We start from the raw sequence: 19,447 nt of genomic DNA on the forward strand, positions 1-19,447 counted from the left end.
GAATCGAGAACTAGAGGGCACAGGTTTAGGGTAGGAGTGGGAAGATTCAATGGGAAAACTTTTTACACAGAGGGTGGCATGTGGATAGAGCAAATTGTCAGGAAGTAGTTGAGGCAGGTACAATAACAAACATAAAAGACATTGGGATAGGAAAGATCAGAGGAACATTGGTCAATGTAGACAAATAGGGCTAGCTTAGATGGGCATCTTAGTCAGCATGGACCAGGCAAGGATAATTTCATTCTGGACACTTTAAAGCTTTCTTCAGTTTTCTCTCAGGAACCATTATGGTGGGTGGTTGGCATAAGTTATCTCAGATATGAATTTGCTAACACTATAATGTTTATTTTGCATGATATGATAACTAGAGTTGTCCACTACTTAATGTTCCATGGCAGATGTGCCGCAAAAATTCAGTCTCACTAATGCTTAACCATGAAACTACTCAATTGTAATGAGTTCCCCATTTGGTTTACTAATGTCCTTCAGGGAGTAAAATCTACCATTCTAATTAGAAAAAAGAAAAGATAAAATCATATTTGTACATGTAAGCCAGTTAATTCCAGCAAAATATTAAAAGGAATATGGATGAGTTATGTGATCCTGAGGATGTTCCAGAACTTGATCCAGTGGAGATTTAGACAGAAATGACCAAAGATTGTACTGAATTTAATTAAGAAGCAACAACTTCCTCGGAGGAAGTGGATAAAATCATAAAGAGACACAGTGCTTGATGCAAACCAAAGCAACTCAGAATTGTGGGGAATGATTAAATCTGCAAATTAATAAATATATACTTACCGGTATACGAATCATTTAAAACATAGAAAATCAACACGGTATAATAAATATGTGACATTTGTATGATGCATGCACACATGCAAAATGCAGATATAGGATAGACCAAGTCACTTGCATGTATTCTAAAAGCTCTGCATGGCTTTCTTTGCTTGGGTTTGAAGTAAAAAATATGTGCGCACATGACAATGCCTTTTGTGAACTGTTCAGTTGTAGTCCTCTATCTTTACGTGAGTCATGAACAGCGTTTGGATGATCCACAGAGCTTTTTAACACCATAAAAAATGGAGCAATTTATTTGCCTACTTATTTTTGCAAGAAATGAGCAACGTTGCTGGATTAAAATGTAGCCAGCAACATGTATACATTTGTTACAACAAACACTAAAGGAAAATTAGGTGAATGGAAACTTTTTATTGTGACTTTACAGAAGTCCTATAACACAAAGAACGGACAGGTGTCCGTGCTAATGCTGCTGTCAATACAATACAGCACATATATTTACTGAATCTTTGATGTTCTTTTGCTGTAGCTAACAATGGTCTATTCTACATTTTACTTGAACTTCATTTCTTTTGATCTCTTACACTTCCTTATCTCTGTACCACCCTCTCCCTTGATGCTCAGGCTGTAGAAGTGTCTCGACCCGAAACGTCACCCATTCCTTCTATCCAGAGATGCTGCCTGACCCACTGAGTTATTCCAGCATTTTTTGTCTATCTTTGGTGTAGACCAGCATCTGCAGTTCCCTCCTACACATTTCATCTTAATTCCTATTCAGATATCCAATAGAAATTATAGGCTCATGCTGGAAGAGGCAGGAATTTTGGGGGGCACATGTTGCAGTTGATAACACAAGGAATAAGGAACCACCGATAATTTGCTTCTCGGCACAATGTGCATAAAATAATGCGTCTCTGCTCAACAAGGGTGCTGCAACATTCCCAATGGCACCAAGGTCAAAAGAAAAAATATGATGGGAAGCATAGAGATGCAGGAAGATAAAATAGTTTTTAACATGTGAACTGGCAGTTTTGAGTACCATTGCTAAACATTTTTGCTTGATGCTAGGGTGGAGGGTATAAGGTGAGAAAGGGAAGGTAAACGGTGAAGTAAGATATAAATGAATATGATAATGAGGAGATGCATAAGGATTCGATCTGTTGAAGCAGAAAGAACCAATTCTGGTGCATATTGGTGGTAATACGTAGAGGGCATTGTGGTAGATGAGCTTGAATTGGGAGAAATTAGAGATGGAGTAAGCAAAGATACCAGGAAGAGCATTACAAAAACTATATTCTAGGTGAAGAAGGGACGGGGACAGTTATTTGTTACAGCAGCAGAATAGGTATACAAAAGTTATTTGAGAAAACTGGTACTGTTAATTTGCTTTGAAATTCTCAATCAAAGGTTTTCTATGGGTTTGGATGGATAAACAAGTAGATCAGTAAAATGTGATTCCAGGTTATGTTGAGGGTGATGGTAATTAATTGGCATGATCCTAATTTTATAGAGAATTGGGTGATTTATTTTCCATCCTCCTTCAAATGAACACAATGAAACCAGATCTGTTCAATTCTGACTCTGCCCCAAATCTGTGCCTTTCTCGCAATGAACAATAAGACTTCCTCAGGTCCCACTCTGAAGTATTTCTCATTAAACAGTGTGAACCCAAGGCAAAATTAACCCTCAAACCCAATATACTTTTCTATAGTAGGGTATTGTATTTTCACAGCTCCAACCTTCCTCTGAAACATCACTTTTTGGCTTAATGCCATGGGTTCTCTGAGGTCTTAGAACGTTGGCACATCTCTGGTATTTCTTTCCATCCCATAGAGATGATCCCCTTTCCTGACCCAGCCTGAGCTGACATTTCTAGCTGCAATTAATGATATTTTTGTATGTTAACTTCCTGACCTTCTGCTGAGAATCATACTGAAAAGTGGACACAAATAGTCATTTTTCAGACCAAGTAAAAAGCATCTAGTTTTTTTTTTTGAAGAATAGTCATTATTATAGCACAGGCAAATTTTGCATAATTTTTTAGAACTTGCTTTGCATAGTGCAAGAAATGATCAGTTCAACTGGCTAAGGGCCAAGCGTTGGTCAATAAAGAAGGAGAAACCGTTTGTCATATTCAAATAACACAGCAGGACCTTTTATATCCACCAAAAGTGATGGTAAATGATTGTCTGGCGTTTCTTGCTCTAGGAAGAGTCCCAACAATGCAATACTTCCATCTTACAGTATATTGAAATATCAGTTTAGTTCACATATTCAACTTCTAAGAGACACAAGAGACTGCAATGCTGGAATCTTGAACAACAAGACAAAGTGCTGGAGGAACTCATTGGGTCAGGCAGCATCTGTGGAGAGAAATGAACAGATGCCGTTTTGGGACTGGACTAATCTTTTTATTCGAGTCCCAGTGTCTTCTGAGCGCTGCCATTGAACCAACTTAGAAGGCATACCAGGACTGAAGGAAATAATGTAAAGGCCTAACGGACATTGGGAAAGGAGAATGCAACTTCCTCTGGTAAAGGGCAAGTTACAATTGTTTTGAACAAGACAATGTGAATAGCAGAAGAGTTGAAACATTATGTTAGACGTGTCATAGAAACATAGAAATTAGGTGCAGGAGTAGGCCATTCGGCCCTTCGAGCCTGCACCGCCATTCAATATGATCATGGCTGATCATCCAACTCAATATCCCGTACCTGCCTTCTCTCCATACCCCCTGATCCCCTTAGCCACAAGGGCCACATCTAACTCCCTCTTAAATATAGCCAATGAACTGGCCTCAACTACCCTCTGTGGCAGAGAGTTCCAGAGATTCACCACTCTCTGTGAAAAAAGTTCTTCTCATCTCAGTTTTAAAGGATTTCCCCCTTATCCTTAAGCTGTGACCCCTTGCCCTGGACTTCCCCAACATCGGGAATAATCTTCCTGCATCTAGCCTGTCCAACCCCTTAAGAATTTTGTAAGTTTCTATAAGATCCCCTCTCAATCTTCTAAATTCTAGAGAGTATAAACCAAGTCTATCCAGTCTTTCTTCATAAGACAGTCCTGACATCCCAGGAATCAGTCTGGTGAACCATCTCTGCACTTCCTCTATGGCAATAATGTCCTTCGTCAGATTTGGAGACCAAAACTGTACGCAATACTCCAGGTGTGGTCTCACCAAGACCCTGTACAACTGCAGTAGAACCTCCCTGCTCCTATACTCAAATCCTTTTGCAATGAAAGCTAACATACCATTTGCTTTCTTTACTGCCTGCTGCACCTGCATGCCTACCTTCGATGACTGGTGTACCATGACACCCAGGTCTCGCTGCTTCTCCCCCTTTCCCAATCGGCCACCATTTAGATAATAGTCTGCTTTCCCGTTTTTGCCACCAAAATGGATAACCTCACATTTATCCACATTATACTACATCTGCCAAACATTTTCCCACTCACCCAGCCTATCCAAGTCACCTTGCAGTCTCCTAGCATCCTCCTCACAGCTAACACTGCCCCCCAGCTTAGTGTCATCCGCAAACTTGGAGATATTGCCTTCAATTCCCTCATCCAGATCATTAATATATATTGTAAATAGCTGGGGTCCCAGCACTGAGCATTGCGGTACCCCACTAGTCACTGCCTGCCATTGTGAAAAGGACCCGTTTACTCCTACTCTTTGCTTCCTGTTTGCCAGCCAGTTCTCTATCCACATCAATACTGAACCCCCAATGCCGTGTGCTTTAAGTTTGTATACTAATCTCTTATGTGGGACCTTGTCAAAAGCCTTCTGGAAGTCCAGATACACCACATCCACTGGTTCTCCCCTATCCACGCTAATAGTTACATCCTCGAAAAATTCTATAAGATTCGTCAGACATGATTTACCTTTCGTAACCTTTTGTCCAATGATTTCACCACTTTCCAAATGTGCTGCTATCCCATCTTTAATAACTGACTCTAGCAGTTTCTCCACTACCGATGTTAGACTAACTGGTCTGTAATTCCCCGTTTTCTCTCTCCCTCCCTTCTTATAAAGTGGGGTTACGTTTGCTACCCGCCAATCCTCAGGAACTACTCCAGAATCTAAAGAGTCAAGACTATGCCAGATAGAAAAAAAATGATCACAACCCGTGTTTCAAATTTCCTCCTCCTTGCTTTAGAAAAACACCTCTACTGTTTCTTCAGCAAAAAAAAAGTTGTGTAGATGGAGGAACTCAGCAGGTCAGGCAGCATCTGTGCAGGGAATAGACAGATTGATTTCAATTGAGTGTCATTTTCCTCCACAGATACTGTCTGAATTGCTGAGTTCTTCCAGCTGCTCTCTTTTTTTGCTACAGATTCCACATTCCACATTCAGCTGTCCCTTAGGCCTTAACTGTTTCTTTAACGTGCTTATCTCTCCTGTTTTGTTGGTCTTCCCTTCCAATATATTCTACAGTTCTTTGGGTGAGAAAGTGTTGTTGTGCCCAGTTTTCCAGTTGTGCTTGGTCCCAATCATTTATATTCTTTATCATAAAGAACCCATTCTCCTGCTTTCTCCCCATAACCTCTAACACCTGTACTAATCTTGGATAAATTCTGTAAAACCTTTAATCCACAGACTACTCTTAGCACCTCATTATGTAGCCATAAGGGAATTAATATTTTTGTGACCAAAGTATTGAATTTGTATGGTTGCATCAGCACTCATAGTTAATGAGAGTATGTTCATTTGTTTGCAGGGAAGCTGAAGATGCTTGTGTTGATGTAATGATTGGTTAAATCATTTCACTGTACATCTTGCTCATGTGTCCATATCTTTTTTATTTCCAGGAATTGTCCTGATTCTAAGCGTACATTCACCAAACGGTTTATGCTAGAAAAGCACATTCGACTCATGCATGGCATTAAAAATCCTGACGTGTCACAGATGACAGAGTCAACAATCATAGCAGGATCTCCAAAGAAAGAAGATAACCAGGTTAGTTTTAATCAAACCCAACCCACAGCTTGCAACAACTGCTGTCATTGCTGCAGAATACTTTTCCTACTTTGATTTTGATCTCATTGGTGAAAATTGTTTTTGGAATACATGTAGTTTTGGGTCGAAGGCAGAAGATTTAAAAATATAGGGTTGAGTCGCCAAAGACAGTTTTCCCCAGACTTTGAATGGATATATAGATCCCTTCTCCTCTGTCAATTAGATATTCCATTTAAGGAGGTCAGGCATAAAGCCATAAGTAATAGGAGTAGAATTAGGCCATTTGGCCTATCAAGACTACTCCACCATTCAATCATGGCTGATCTATCTATCCCTCCTAACCCATTCTCCTGCTTTCTCCCCATAACCTCTAACACCTGCACTAATCAAGAATCTATCTATCTCAGCCTTAAAAATATTCAGGCTTGGCCTCCGCAGCCTTCTGCGGCAAAGAATTCCACAGATCCACCACCCTCTGACTAAATAAATTTCTCCTCATCTCCTTCTTAAAAGAACATCCTTTAATTCTGAGGCTATGACCTCTAGTGCTAGACTCTTCCACTAGTGGAAACATCCTCTCCACATCCACTCTATCCAAGCCTTTCACTATTCTGCATCATTTATCATCAAAAAACCTGCTAATATTTTACGACAAAGAATATTTGTCAGAACTGTGAAAGAGAGGGAACAATTCAGTTCCTTTGCCAGATTTGAAAAAAGGTCTTTGATCTAAAACTTTAATTCCCTTCACATTAGGGGCAATTTTACAAAGGCAATTGAGCCATGCACGTCATGCAGGGAATTCAGCAGGTCAGTTTGGAGCAAACCCTGTTCTTCCCAAACTTACCATGGGATAGCCACAAAAGATGGTAATCCTTGCTCACCTATCTTATCCTTGACTTGGGAATACTTAAAACTGGTGGATGCACAAGCAATCCACTTCCCAACAGCTGGCAAACCCAGACAGTGGAGACACTCCCAGTGGAAACAAAAATGAAGCACCAAACAATATTAATCTTACTGGCAGCAGAAATCACACAAATATGGCTCAATTTTCAGTTGCCCATTAATTTTGTTAATAGCAGAGGTTGTTTCCAAGATTGTTATTCAAGTTTGGAATCAGTCGGCTATTAAAAACCACTGGACCTTTACTGTCAATATTTGATGTTGCTTGGTTAAGTGAAATAATTGTTATCAATGGCGGTGGCTAATTTAGATTTGAGTTTGTGTCATTGTGGTCACTAAAAGCCAAGACAGTTTAAATGCAGTTTCAAATGTCTTCAGTGGTAAGCAATGTGATGTCACTGGAGTTTCTCTGAGATTGTCCAAGAGTGTATTACTTGGAGCTTTTGTTGTTTCCCGTAGATTATGATGCCACCTAAGAGGAAGACAGAAGATGAAGTGGCGGAGATCCGGCCTCCTCCCAGGGGAGCCATCACACAGCCGTTGAAGAAACTGAAAATTAATGTCATCAAACTCAATAAATGTGCCGTGTGCGGCTTCACCACAGAGAACGTGACTCAGTTCCAAGAACATCTCCCCCAGCACAAAACTGATGGCACTACCTTTCAGTGCAGGGAGTGCGGCCTCTGCTATACCTCTCTCCAGTCCCTAACCAGACACTTGTTCATTGTTCACAAGATGAAGAATGCACAACAGGTTGCCAGGCAAAACGGTGCCCGGGAGGAGAACACAGCGGACTACAAAATGAGCCAGGAAGAGAGTCAGGCTGAAATGATGATGACGGGCAAAAAGTGCAAAGTTTGCTCCAAAACATTTGAAACTGAAGCTGCCTTGAACACACACATGCGAACACATGGCATGGCCTTCATTAAGTCCAAGCGCCTGTGTACATCAGAGAAATGAGGAGCATTCTCACACAATATAATATCAGACAGTCGAGGTAACTCCACGCAGAACAGACTGCATCAGTTGAGGCAAACTCTGCCTTATTGCAGCTTTTACTTGTGTCATTGGAATGTCACGTGAATCCCTCAAACACCTCACCCATATAGACTGTTGCTTGTCATGGCCAGCATCACTTTTCAGCCGTAGTTTGATTAAAAGTAATACTTAAGATTTGAAAGTGTATGTTTTTTTGTACAATTGCTATACATATTTCCTTTTTTAATACAAAATAATATGAGAACTTTCTTATCACCACAAATCCAATTATTTTTTGTTATCATGAAGTGAGTTGTTCTTCCACAATGAGAAGCTAAAAATATTCACGCCGGTCATTTTATATATAAGGGAAAAGTAGAATCTTAAGTAACAGGTTATTGCTGAAATGTTATTTACTCATCCATTAGTTGGTTTAACTGAGCACTGCCTTTTAAAGATACAAAGTTGACTTCTGTTGGGCCAAATTAAACAGGGTTTCATTGCAACACCGCTGTCCTTTGGTAAGTTCAATTGTGTGATACATGAAGAAAAATAATTTGTGGATATAATCTCCAGGAAGTATGTGTTTGTTGATGAATGATCTAAAACCACAAGGATTCAAGGATGTGTTGACAACTTGATCTAATAGTGTGTGTGATTGTTCTTGCACTAATGTATGAGTATCCATGAGATGATTTTAATTTCTGAAGCAAATGAGTACTTAACTGCATGGATAAAAAATATTTTTTACAGGAGCTGTACATTTCTTTTTAAAATATTTTGCTTCACCTGTTCATTCATAAGACTATCATGGAGAGTTGCGGACCAGTGTTATATCCAGAACTGTTTCAGTTCCTACTTATTTTACTTCAATCTCCCCAAAAAAAATTTGAACCTCAAATTAAATATAAGGTGCATGAACCATAATATATGATGAAGAAGATTTTATAAAGAATGTTGTCCTGTTAGAAGGTAGCTAAACCAAAGCAATCGTTCATTTATAAAAATAGGTTGTAAAATGCACTTGCGGACTTTCGGCCAGCAACATAGAATAAAAAAATTAATGGGAGCTATATTTATTATGTGAGCCTGGAAGACTATTTATGGTGCATCCCTCTTGCACAAAATGAGGACCCTTCTCCACTGCAGCAGAACCTAGTTCTATTATGGTATTATGCTGACCCCTGGTGGTTAAAGTGCAGAAGTACAACTATTTTTTTTCCCTTTGAATAACCAGGGATATGGGAAAGGAATAACCCCTGATTTTTAAAAGGTATTGGAAATGATTAAAAAGAAAATGGACTGGTGATACTGGGTTACGACTAACATTTTTCAGATAACATTTTTCAGTATGTGATGGAATCCTGCAGGATTGGCCTTTCATTTTGTGGAAATGTTCCTGGCAACTTTTCTAACCAGTGATTTGTAAATATTTGGCCAGGCCTGGTAAACTTTAGTCTTTTCCTTCATAAAGTTTTACTTTAAATGCAAAATTAACTGTAATGTATTAATGGCCGCTCTAAGCCTATTTAAATTATAGAGGCAAAATGAATGATGGTAAGTATACAGCACATAAATGTTTGAATTGTCAATAAGCAATTGCTTATGTTAATTATCTCAATATTTAATTTTTAGTGATTAAAAATCACTTTTTTCTGGTAAGTACTTTTTTAAATCAGAATTGGTTCTTCTGATTCCAATCAAATCTAATCAGATTTCAGATTGTGGAGAGACAGTCGTTCGGTATATTTAAAGGTTTTAGATATTAAGGGAATTAAGGAATATTGGGTTAACGATGGAATGTAATACTGAAGTAAAAGATCAGCGATCGGAATAAGCATGAGGGACCAAGTGGTCTACTCCAACTTCTACCTCTGCTTAATTGTAATCTTTTGATGTGTGATTTCTGCAGGAGATACTGGAGAGTAATTGATATAACTGTGAACTTCTGAATCTCTAATGTTTCCTCTGGTCCCTGCGGTTATATGGCTCTGACCCATGTCCTGTGAAGCATTTTCTTTTGTCCAATCTGTTTTAGGCTTCCATGAACCCAGTGAATCCTTATTGTGTGCGGTGGGATGGGTTGAGGAATTTGATGTGAGAGACTCTTGCAATTGTACAGCTCTCTAAAAAAGCAAAGTTTAACATTTCAAGGGTCCTGCCACTAACTAGACTTAAAGGATGCTTTTTTTTAAGTGTATAAATGAAAGAGAATGCATTGCCATGTAATCTGATGCATAGGTTTACCATTTTGCTAAGAAATTAGAAAAGGTCAGGTGCAATGAGGTGGAAGCATGCGTGCTGTTCTCTAGATTGTGGGTTTAACTGTTGCCTGAACTGATGGGATCCAAGCTTATTTCATTTGTATAAGTCTTGTGTGAGGTATGGTCTTTAATGTGTCATTATTGGTGGTTTCGTGGAAAACTAAAATTGGCCATTTTTTTCTGCTGTCTAGGTGGCACAAGGAGGTATATTAAATAAGGATAAAAAGAACCAGAAGAATTATTTCAATGCTTATAGCTCATTCAATTGCAAGTCAGGACTGCTGCCCTGTGAAGAATAAAAGCAAAATTTCTAAAAAAAAATTGGGGGTAAACTAGTGTAATAATAAGCAGGATGTAACAAATTATTGCACTTGCAGAAACATGTGAATGTAGTTAATTCCATTTTGTTTTGTTTAATAAGTAACTTTAAATGTAAAGTTCCTGACTTCTGACATCAAACTCATTAGTTCACTGGAATTTTAAAATCAAGGTGGTCAGGAATTTGAACCAGTTTGAAAACAAAGGGATGATAGCAGTCTGTTCCTATCTATATATATATATTTAAAAAAACACGCATCTTGTGTTGCCATTTGTTCTAAAATTACCTGAATGTTCTTATATTTATTTTTATATATAAATAAAAGCTGCAACTTCCAGATTCCCTAGTTGTTGGTCTGGGCAAAACTATAGCTTCAGAATGTTACTTCCAGTCAGAGATTCTAGCTGCTCTTGTACCAAGCCTTAATTCATATTGATGTTAAAACAGGATTCCATGAAATGGGAACATTTGGTGCACATTGTATTTTTTCATGCTTTTAATCAAAATGTAAGCAGCTAGCCAAGCTTTGAATGTATTCCCCAATTTTCTTTTCAAGTAGCTAACGCGACCATTTGATAAGTACCAGGAAACTTATAAAAGGCAAATTACATTATTCTGTCCGATCCCTGGTCAGCATATCCAAGTCTACAGTCACATTATTACTGGACCTGTGTTTTTTTTAGCAGATTACTCTACTGGATCCAGTGTTATATCAGAAAATTCTTCTTAACCAATGAACCAACGCCCCAGTTATAAGATGGGCTTCCGTTTCCAGTTTCAATATTTATCAGCAAATTTAAAGAGTAGGCAATTCAGTCAATTGCAGTATTTTTAAATACTGTGACTGAACATGGTTGGAAAAAGTGAGGTTTATTTTCATGTGAAGCAGGACAAAGCGATAATTAAATATTTAATGCCGTGACATATCAGCAATATTAACAGATGTACTTTGGGCAGTAGAGCCCTTAAATGATTCACTAGATAACATAAATGACATGTTTAACAAAGCCGCAATAAGCAGAAAGCATAAGGCAAAATCGCTCTTAATTTATTGTTATAACTGACTTCTCTTGCAACTCTGAGCTTCTCATTATGTTTTGTTATGAGATTTTATATCTTGTGTGTTTATTTCAATGAAAATTTTATACTTTAAAAAAAATTACTTTTGGTGTAGATTTTGAAGGCATGAAAGATGTAGCTTCTGTCTTGTTGCTTCCTTAGGGAGTGTCATGCTGCTGTCCTTAATAGTAACATTTTCAGCTGTAACCTCATTAAATTTAAACATTTAATAAATGTTTAAAGTATTTAAAGAAATAACGTGTGTAACAGATTTTTGTTTTATTGCAGTGATAACCATTTACTACAAGTTAAACATTTTTAAAAGGAGTGAGATATGTTGATTTAGGTGAGGGAATAGTTAGATTTAAAAAGAAAAAAAATAAGACCAAGAACCAAGAAGCATTGGGGATTGGCAACTAGAATATGTTAGGGCTGAGTGTAACAATAATAGTGCATCAGTGAACAAAGTTAAAACATGGAAAATTGTTCAAATGTCAAAAAAATGTTTTAATTGCACCTCGATACATGAAGCGTCTGTTAACCAGTTAGATGACACAGTGACATAAATACATAAATGGTTTTAATTGGTGTTACAAAGACCTACCTTGAGGAATAAAGTATTCCTGTAACCAACTTGGAAACAATTTAAATAAAGCTAATCCAAAGGTAAGGTATCCTGTGGACAAGAGTGGTCAAAGTATAATTGTTATATATTAGGTTTCAGATGAGCACGGTTCAAACATAAACTTAAATAAATCCATTCAGCAGCTCGATCATGTGCTAAAAGGTTACTATTGACTTTTAGTGAAATGATGAGGTGAACAGGCTAAAGTAAATTGAGAAGTCAGATGAAAAGATTTGGCAGCCAATCGACAAGGCAAATAGTTAATGCAGTATTTCATAATTAATGGACAAATATTATTTTTTAAACTCCATGGGAATAGTGATCCATCTATGGCTAACTAATGAGGTTTAAATACAATATCAGACCAAAATAATGTGGAGATTGATTTTTTTGAGATAAAGAAGATGTACTGTGAAGATAAATTGAATAAGATTAACACATACACACTAGAGTTTACAAGAAATACTGATGCTTGTTGAAATCTAAGATGCTGATTCTCTTGGTTCGAGCTGGAGAAACTGAAGCATAAAGGAATAGATTCACTGAAATAAGACAGACATTTATTTACCCAAAGATTTGTAAACATTTAGTTTTGTTTAATCCAAGTGTTGTCCTTGCTCAGTCTTTGTAGTATGGTCTAGACTGAGACTTATTAATTTTTGGATAATCCAGAGTGATTGCATGGCCAAGTTAACTAGGATCTTAGGACCAGCCACAATCTTATTTAATGGTGGAATGGATTCAGGAAGCTGTATTATTGGCCTTGCTTTCTTTTGCTCTTAAATATAGAGGAAAAGATAGATCAGACAAGATTGAAGGGCGGAGTAGACTAATTAGGTCAAATGACATAATTCTGCTCCCATGACATGAACATGGATCTAGCTGAGATCTGGACCTAGATCTGAGGGAGTAATGAAGGTTTATGTTTGTAGATTGGTTCCTGATATTTGGAGGTTTTGTGATTCAGCCAAAGGCTATTAGCATTAAAGAACAATCCTGGATCAAGTTCTCATTGGTGGTTGGTGGATTCCCTTTAAGTGGCACACCTATTAAACCAGGGTACATGGCATTAGGCCAATGTCTGATGCATAAAATACTCCATTGCTACAAGAATGTTCACAACCAGAAATGCCCAAATGAATTTTTAGAGTGGCTGAATTCAATCAAGAAATGACAAAAGTAGCATGTCACCCCAGAAAATATTGAGTTTCATCATTAGTGCTGTTCAAACAATAGTGAAGAAGGGTCTCAACCCAAAATGTTTCTTCCTTCTATCCAGAGATGCTGCCTGTCCCGCTGGGTTACTCAAGCATTTTGTGTCTATCTTCAGTGTCACACGTCTGAATTTCTAAGCTACTGCAGATACAACAAATGAGGCAAGTGGATTTTTCCCCTCGCTTTCCATCTGATTTGATAGGTTGCAAGTTCAGTGTGTTGGTTCAGCTATTCTTTCTGGATAGATGTTTAAACATTTTGTTTTGTCTGCCAAATGCAATGTTCAATATCTAACCCTATTGATTGTGTTTGATTGTCATGCACCGGGGATGGAACATGGATTTCTTATTTACAGCAGCTTTACAGGCACTTTAACACGACAAATAAATATCCAATAAACAATAATCTACATTTTCAGTTATTCTAGGTAACCAGACCATAATACGCAAGGTGAAGTATGTATTTAGTTTTTTAGTTTAGTTTAGAGATACAGCGCGGAAACAGGCCCTTTGGCCCACTGAGTCCGCACCGGTACCCGCAGACTAACACTATCCTACACACACTAGGGACAATTTACACTTATGCCAAGCCAATTAATCCACAAGCCTGGATAGACACAAAATGCTGGAGGAGCTCAGCATCTCTGGAGAGAAGGAATGGGTGACGTTTCAGGTCAAGACCCTTCTTTAGACTGTCCTGCATTTTGTATCTATCTTCGATTTAAACCAACATCTGCAGTCAGGGCCGCCTTAACAGCATTATAGGGCCCCGGGCAAAGCAGTGCACTGGGGCCTCTGCCTACACATTTCATAGAAACATGGAAAATAGGTGCAGGAGTAGGCCATTCGGCCCTTCGTGCCTGCACCGCCATTCAATATGATCATGGCTGATCATCCAACTCAATATCCTCTATCTGCCTTCTTTCCATACCCCCTGATTCCTTTAGCCGCAAGGGCCACATCTAACTCCCTCTTAAATATAGCCAATGAACTGGCCTCAACCACATTCTGTGGCAGAGAATTCCAGAGATTCACCACTCTCTGTGTGAAAAATGTTTTTCTCATCTCAGTCCTAAAAGATTTCCCCTTTATCCTTAAACTGTGACCCCTTGTTCTGGACTTCCCCAACATCGGGAACAATCTTCCTGCATCTAGCCTGTCCAACCCCTTAAGAATTTTGTACGTTTCTATAAGATCCCCCCTCAATCTTCTAAATTCTAGTGAGTACAAGCCGAGTCTATCCAGTCTTTCTTCATATGAAAGTCCTGACATCCAAGGAATTTGTCTGGTGAACCTTCTCTGTACTCCCTCTATGGCAAGAATGTCCCTCCTTAGATTTAGAGACCAAGACTGTACGCAATACTCCAGGTGTGGTCTCACTAAGACCCTGTACAACTGCAGTAGAACCTCCCTGCTCCTATACTCAAATCCTTTTGCTATGAATGCTAACATACCATTCGCTTTCTTCACTGCCTGCTGCACCTGCATGCCTACTTTTAATGACTGGTGTACCATGACACCCAGGTCTCGTTGCATCTCCCCATTTCCAAATCAGCCACCATTCAGATAATTTGTTTTTGTTCCTTTTTTTTCACTTTGCTATAATCTGAATCTGGACACCTACTCCTGCCTTTCAATTGTTATTCACTTGGGGTGGGAGATTGCAACCTTCACTTGGTCCGCCCTGTTTCGACAAATGCAATCAACCCGGCGTGCACAATCAAATAAGATCAAATAGAACAAGTTGTCCAACAACTTTAGGCTGTGCACGCCATATGCAAGAAGAAGACAAGAAGAAGAAGATGTTTCTAAGAAGATAAATACGATGGGTTTCCTTTTCCAGGATTTTCAGTTATGTAGCGTGTGAGATACGTACACATACATACACATGTGGTTGCAGAGGTGACTGTGCTACTAAATCAGAGGCGAACGCTAATGTCCACGTTCTCATAAAAATTAACATTAATATTGTTCATTATCTTTTGTAAAACACGTGCTAAATATGCATTTTCCAATAACAAATATTTATAGTTTAGTATAGTATAGTATTGATTCATTGACAGCAAGTCAACATACATAGATTAGAATGTGTGTGGTGGTGGGCCTGATCTCCGATAACAATGAGAAGGCCTACCGGGAGGAGGTGGCTGAACTGGCACTCTGGTGTCAGGACAACAGCCTCCTCTTGAATATCATAAAAACTAAGGAGCGGATCGTGGACTTTAGAAGGGCACAACATCCGAGGACGTACACGCCACTGGAGATAAATGGGGCTACTGTGGACAGGGTGAGCTGCTTTACATCACAGAGGATCTGACATGGACAACACACGCAGCCGCACTGGTGAGTAAGACAAAGCAGTGCCTTTACCACCTCAGGCAGCTGAGGAAATTCAGAATCTCTCTGAGGATCATTCAGTGCTTCTACTCGGGGGCTGTAGAAAGCATCTTGTCCGGCAACATCACAATCTGGTTCGGCCGAACGCACTATGAGAATTACACTCGCCCCCTGCAGGAACTATACATCAGAAGGTACAGATCCAGAGCCAGCAACATTGTGGGGGACCCCTACCGCCCCAGCAACGGTCTGTTCCAGCTGTTACGGTCAGGCAAACGCCTCCGCTGTCATGCTGTGAAAACAGAGGATGAGACGGAGTTTCTTCCCACAGGCCATTAGGACTAAAATCTTATCTCACCGAGGACTAATTTACTGTACCAATTTACTGTTGTGTTGTGTCTTTTTAAAATTGTTTTTTTTCCTAACATGTATATACTGATTCTGTTCTGTAGTTTTTGCACAATCCGCAGGCATTGCCACTCTCATTTCACTGCACATCTTGTATGTGTATGTGACAAATAAACTTGACCTGACCTGGCTTGTCATGGGGCACCTATACTCGTGGGGCTCCGGGCAACTGCCCAGCGTGCCCATGCGTTAAGACGGCCTTGTCTACAATTCTTTCCTAATCGACCTACAAACCTGTATGTCTTGGGAGTGTGGGAGGAAACCGAAGATCTCGGAGAAAACCCACGCAGTCCACAGAGAGAATATATAAACTCTTTACAGACAGCACCCATAGTCAGGATTGAACCTGGGTCACCGGCACTGTAAGCGCTATAAGGCAGTAACTCTACCGTTGTGCCACCGTGCCTCATTATTCTAATATGTAAAAAGGCTACAGCAGATATTTGCTGAGGTAGGGTTGTGCAGGATGGTTTAAGAGCCTGATTGTTGGTGGGAAGAAACTTTTTTTGAACCGGGAGATAATGGTTCTCAAATTCCTGTACCTTCTTCCCGATATTAGTAACAAGATGAGAGCGTGACCTAGGGTGGACAGAGTCATAGAGCACGGAAACAGGCTCTTCCACCCAACTCGCACATGTTGATCAAGATGACCTTTCTAAGCTAGTCCCATTAGCCTGGGTTTGGCTCCTATTTCTTTAAACCTTTCCTATTCATGTGCATGTCCAAATGCTTTTTTCAAAGTTGTTATTGTACAATTGGTGTTAGAAACATAGAAACATAGAAATTAGGTGCAGGAGTAGGCCATTCGGCCCTTCGAGCCTGCACCGCCATTCAATATGATCATGGCTGATCATCCAACTCAGTATCCCGTACCTGCCTTCTCTCTCCTACCCTCTGATCCCCTTGGCCACAAGGGCCACATCTAACTCCCTCTTAAATATAGCCAATGAACTGGCCTCAACTACCCTCTGTGGCAGAGAGTTCCAGAGATTCACCACTCTCGGTGTGAAAAAAGTTCTCCTCATCTCGGTTCTAAAGGATTTCCCCCTTATCCTTAAGCTGTGACCCCTTGTCCTGGATTTCCCCAACATCGGGAACAATCTTCCTGCATCTAGCCTGTCCAACCCCTTAAGAATTTTGTAAGTTTCTATAAGATCCCCTCTCGATCTCCTAAATTCTAGAGAGTATAAACCAAGTCTATCCAGTCTTTCTTCATAAGACAGTCCTGACATCCCAGGAATCAGTCTGGTGAACCTTCTCTGCACTCCCTCTATGGCAATTATGTCCTTCCTCAGATTTGGAGATCAAAACTGCACGCAATACTCCAGGTGTGGTCTCACCAAGACCCTATACAACTGCAGTAGAACCTCCCTGCTCCTATACTCAAATCCTCTTGCTATGAAAGCCAACATGCCATTCGCTTTCTTTACTGCCTGCTGCACCTGCATGCCTACCTTCAATGACTGGTGTACCATGACACCCAGGTCTCGTTGCATCTCCTCCTTTCCCAATCGGCCACCGTTTAGATAATAATCTGCTTTCCCGTTTTTGCCACCAAAATGGATAACCTCACATTTATCCACATTAAACTGCACCTGCCAAACATTTGCCCACTCACCCAGCCTATCCAAGTCACCTTGCAGTCTCCTAGCATCCTCCTCACACCTAACACTGCCCCCCAGCTTAGTGTCATCCGCAAGCTTGGAGATATTGCCTTCAATTCCCTCATCCAGATCATTAATATATATTGTAAATAGCTGGGGTCCCAGTACTGAGCCTTGCGGTACCCCACTAGTCACTGTGATATAGATATAAATAGTGTAAATAATGCTGCAAAGCCTTATTTGGACAGTCGTTGATTGGTTAAGATGTTGAGCTTTGTCTGGGTTGTCTGAATCCCAAGGCACATGTTGCATAATTAATCTCTGTTAACTTCCATCTGGAAGCTTCGTCAGATACATTGTATTAGTTACTGTGTTATTTGATTAGGGAACTGTCTATCATGCACTGTATTAATCAATATGTGTTATTAAACTGTAAAGAGACCACCCCGTATGATTTGGCCCCTCAAGGTTCGGGGACCTATAAAAAGGTAACTCCCACAAGGTCCAATGTCGATCTTCTGGAAGAGCGCTTGGGACTGCGCGACCTTTTGGAGTGTCTCTGCTTGCACGAGGCTAGAATGGTTTGGCCAAGCAGATATACGGATCGATCCAGCGGTGGTTAGGTATAGTAGTGGGGAACTGTTGTTGTGTTATCCAAAATAAAGTTTAGTTGCTCAAGTGCTTGATTCAGTATTTTATTGACTAGTCTGGGGGAGCTTAAAATGAGCTATTTACAATATTAGCTGCATTCTTGATTCAGTGCATCCTGTATATCCCATCATTGGTTGAGAGGTCTATACTCCCAATGGACTTGACCATGTCCACCATTTTCTGCAGTTTCTGTCATTTTGAGTTATCAAACCAAGCCATGATGCAATCAATCAATAGGGTCTCTACCGTACACTTGTAGAATTTCGATAGATTGTTTGTTGAGATACCAAATCTTTTCAATCTTCATCGGGAGGCATTGATGGGCATTGATGGGCTTTCATTTATGATTCAAGTTGTTTATTGTCACGCCAGTACCATACATGGTACAATCCTGTGTGAAAATCTTGTGCTGGATGATTCCGTACAGTAAATTTAACATTATAATTTAATGCATGCACTTTATAATTTAAAGTGAACATTAAATTATAGACAGAGTCCAGTTCAGGTGAGTTTCAGAGCTGATTGGTTCAGCAGCCTGAGTGCCTGGGGGAAAAAGCTGTTTGAGTGTCTAGTGGGCACTGAAGGGTTCTCCATCCACCGTATGGACAGTACACTGGCATCTGGGAAAGGGAGAGGTGGTGGTGCTCAGACGTGGCAGTCCTGTCCAACTCCTGCTCTCCACACCTCGAATATCTGGCGGTGAAGTGCCGTCCCTTCTACCTTCCAAGGGAATTCACCTCCGTTATCCTGACCGCGGTCTACATCCCACCCCAGGCAGACGTCCGTCTGGCACTGGAGGAGCTGCATGCCGTGGTCAACAAACAACAGATGTCTTACCCCGAAGCATTTACCCCCATTGCTGGGGACTTCAATAAGGCAAACCTAAAGAAATCACTCCCTAACTTCCACCAACATGTCTCCTGCTGCACCAGAGGACCAAACACCCTCGACCACTGCTACACCACCATCAAGAATGCCTTTCGCTCTATCCCTCGCCCTCATTTCGGTAAATCCGACCATACTGCGGTGCTGCTTCTATCTGACAACAAAAAGCAATTATAGAGCTCAGGCCGTTATTCATCGATTAAAGCTCGGCATTTAATACAATCATCCCCTCCCAACTGGTTACCAAACTCTCAGAACTGGGTCTCTGCGCATCCCTCTGCAATTGGATCCTCGACTTCCTCATTCACAGACCACAGTCTGAAGTGTGGAGTCTACTTGGTCCGTCCAGCGTTGAACTAACCTATAGGTGGGGAGGGGCAGGATGGAGGAGTGGTCTGATTTGCCTAGTGGTGGGTGGGGGGGCGGCCTTACAACC

The 19,447-nt window shown here is 40.2% G+C and overlaps 1 protein-coding gene across 11 annotated transcripts in view; it reads left to right on the plus strand.

Annotated features, from left to right (window-relative positions):
* Positions 1 to 8,151, plus strand: part of znf532 (zinc finger protein 532) — a 122,132-nt gene extending 113,981 nt beyond the window's left edge. For 10 of the 11 annotated variants that reach the window (XM_055630447.1, XM_055630489.1, XM_055666245.1 and 7 more), the window contains 2 exons: positions 5,614 to 5,761; positions 7,127 to 8,151. In XM_055630447.1, coding sequence (XP_055486422.1) covers positions 5,614 to 5,761; positions 7,127 to 7,627 — 649 coding nt within the window. In that variant the 3' untranslated portion in view covers positions 7,628 to 8,151. Of the gene's footprint in view, positions 1 to 5,613; positions 5,762 to 7,126 lie in introns of those variants that run through there. The other variant, XM_055630546.1, reaches the window with a different exon arrangement.
* The last annotated feature ends 11,296 nt before the right edge of the window (positions 8,152 to 19,447 follow it).

This window comes from Leucoraja erinacea, chromosome 1 (assembly GCF_028641065.1).
Source record: "Leucoraja erinacea ecotype New England chromosome 1, Leri_hhj_1, whole genome shotgun sequence".
NCBI lineage: Eukaryota > Metazoa > Chordata > Chondrichthyes > Rajiformes > Rajidae > Leucoraja > Leucoraja erinaceus.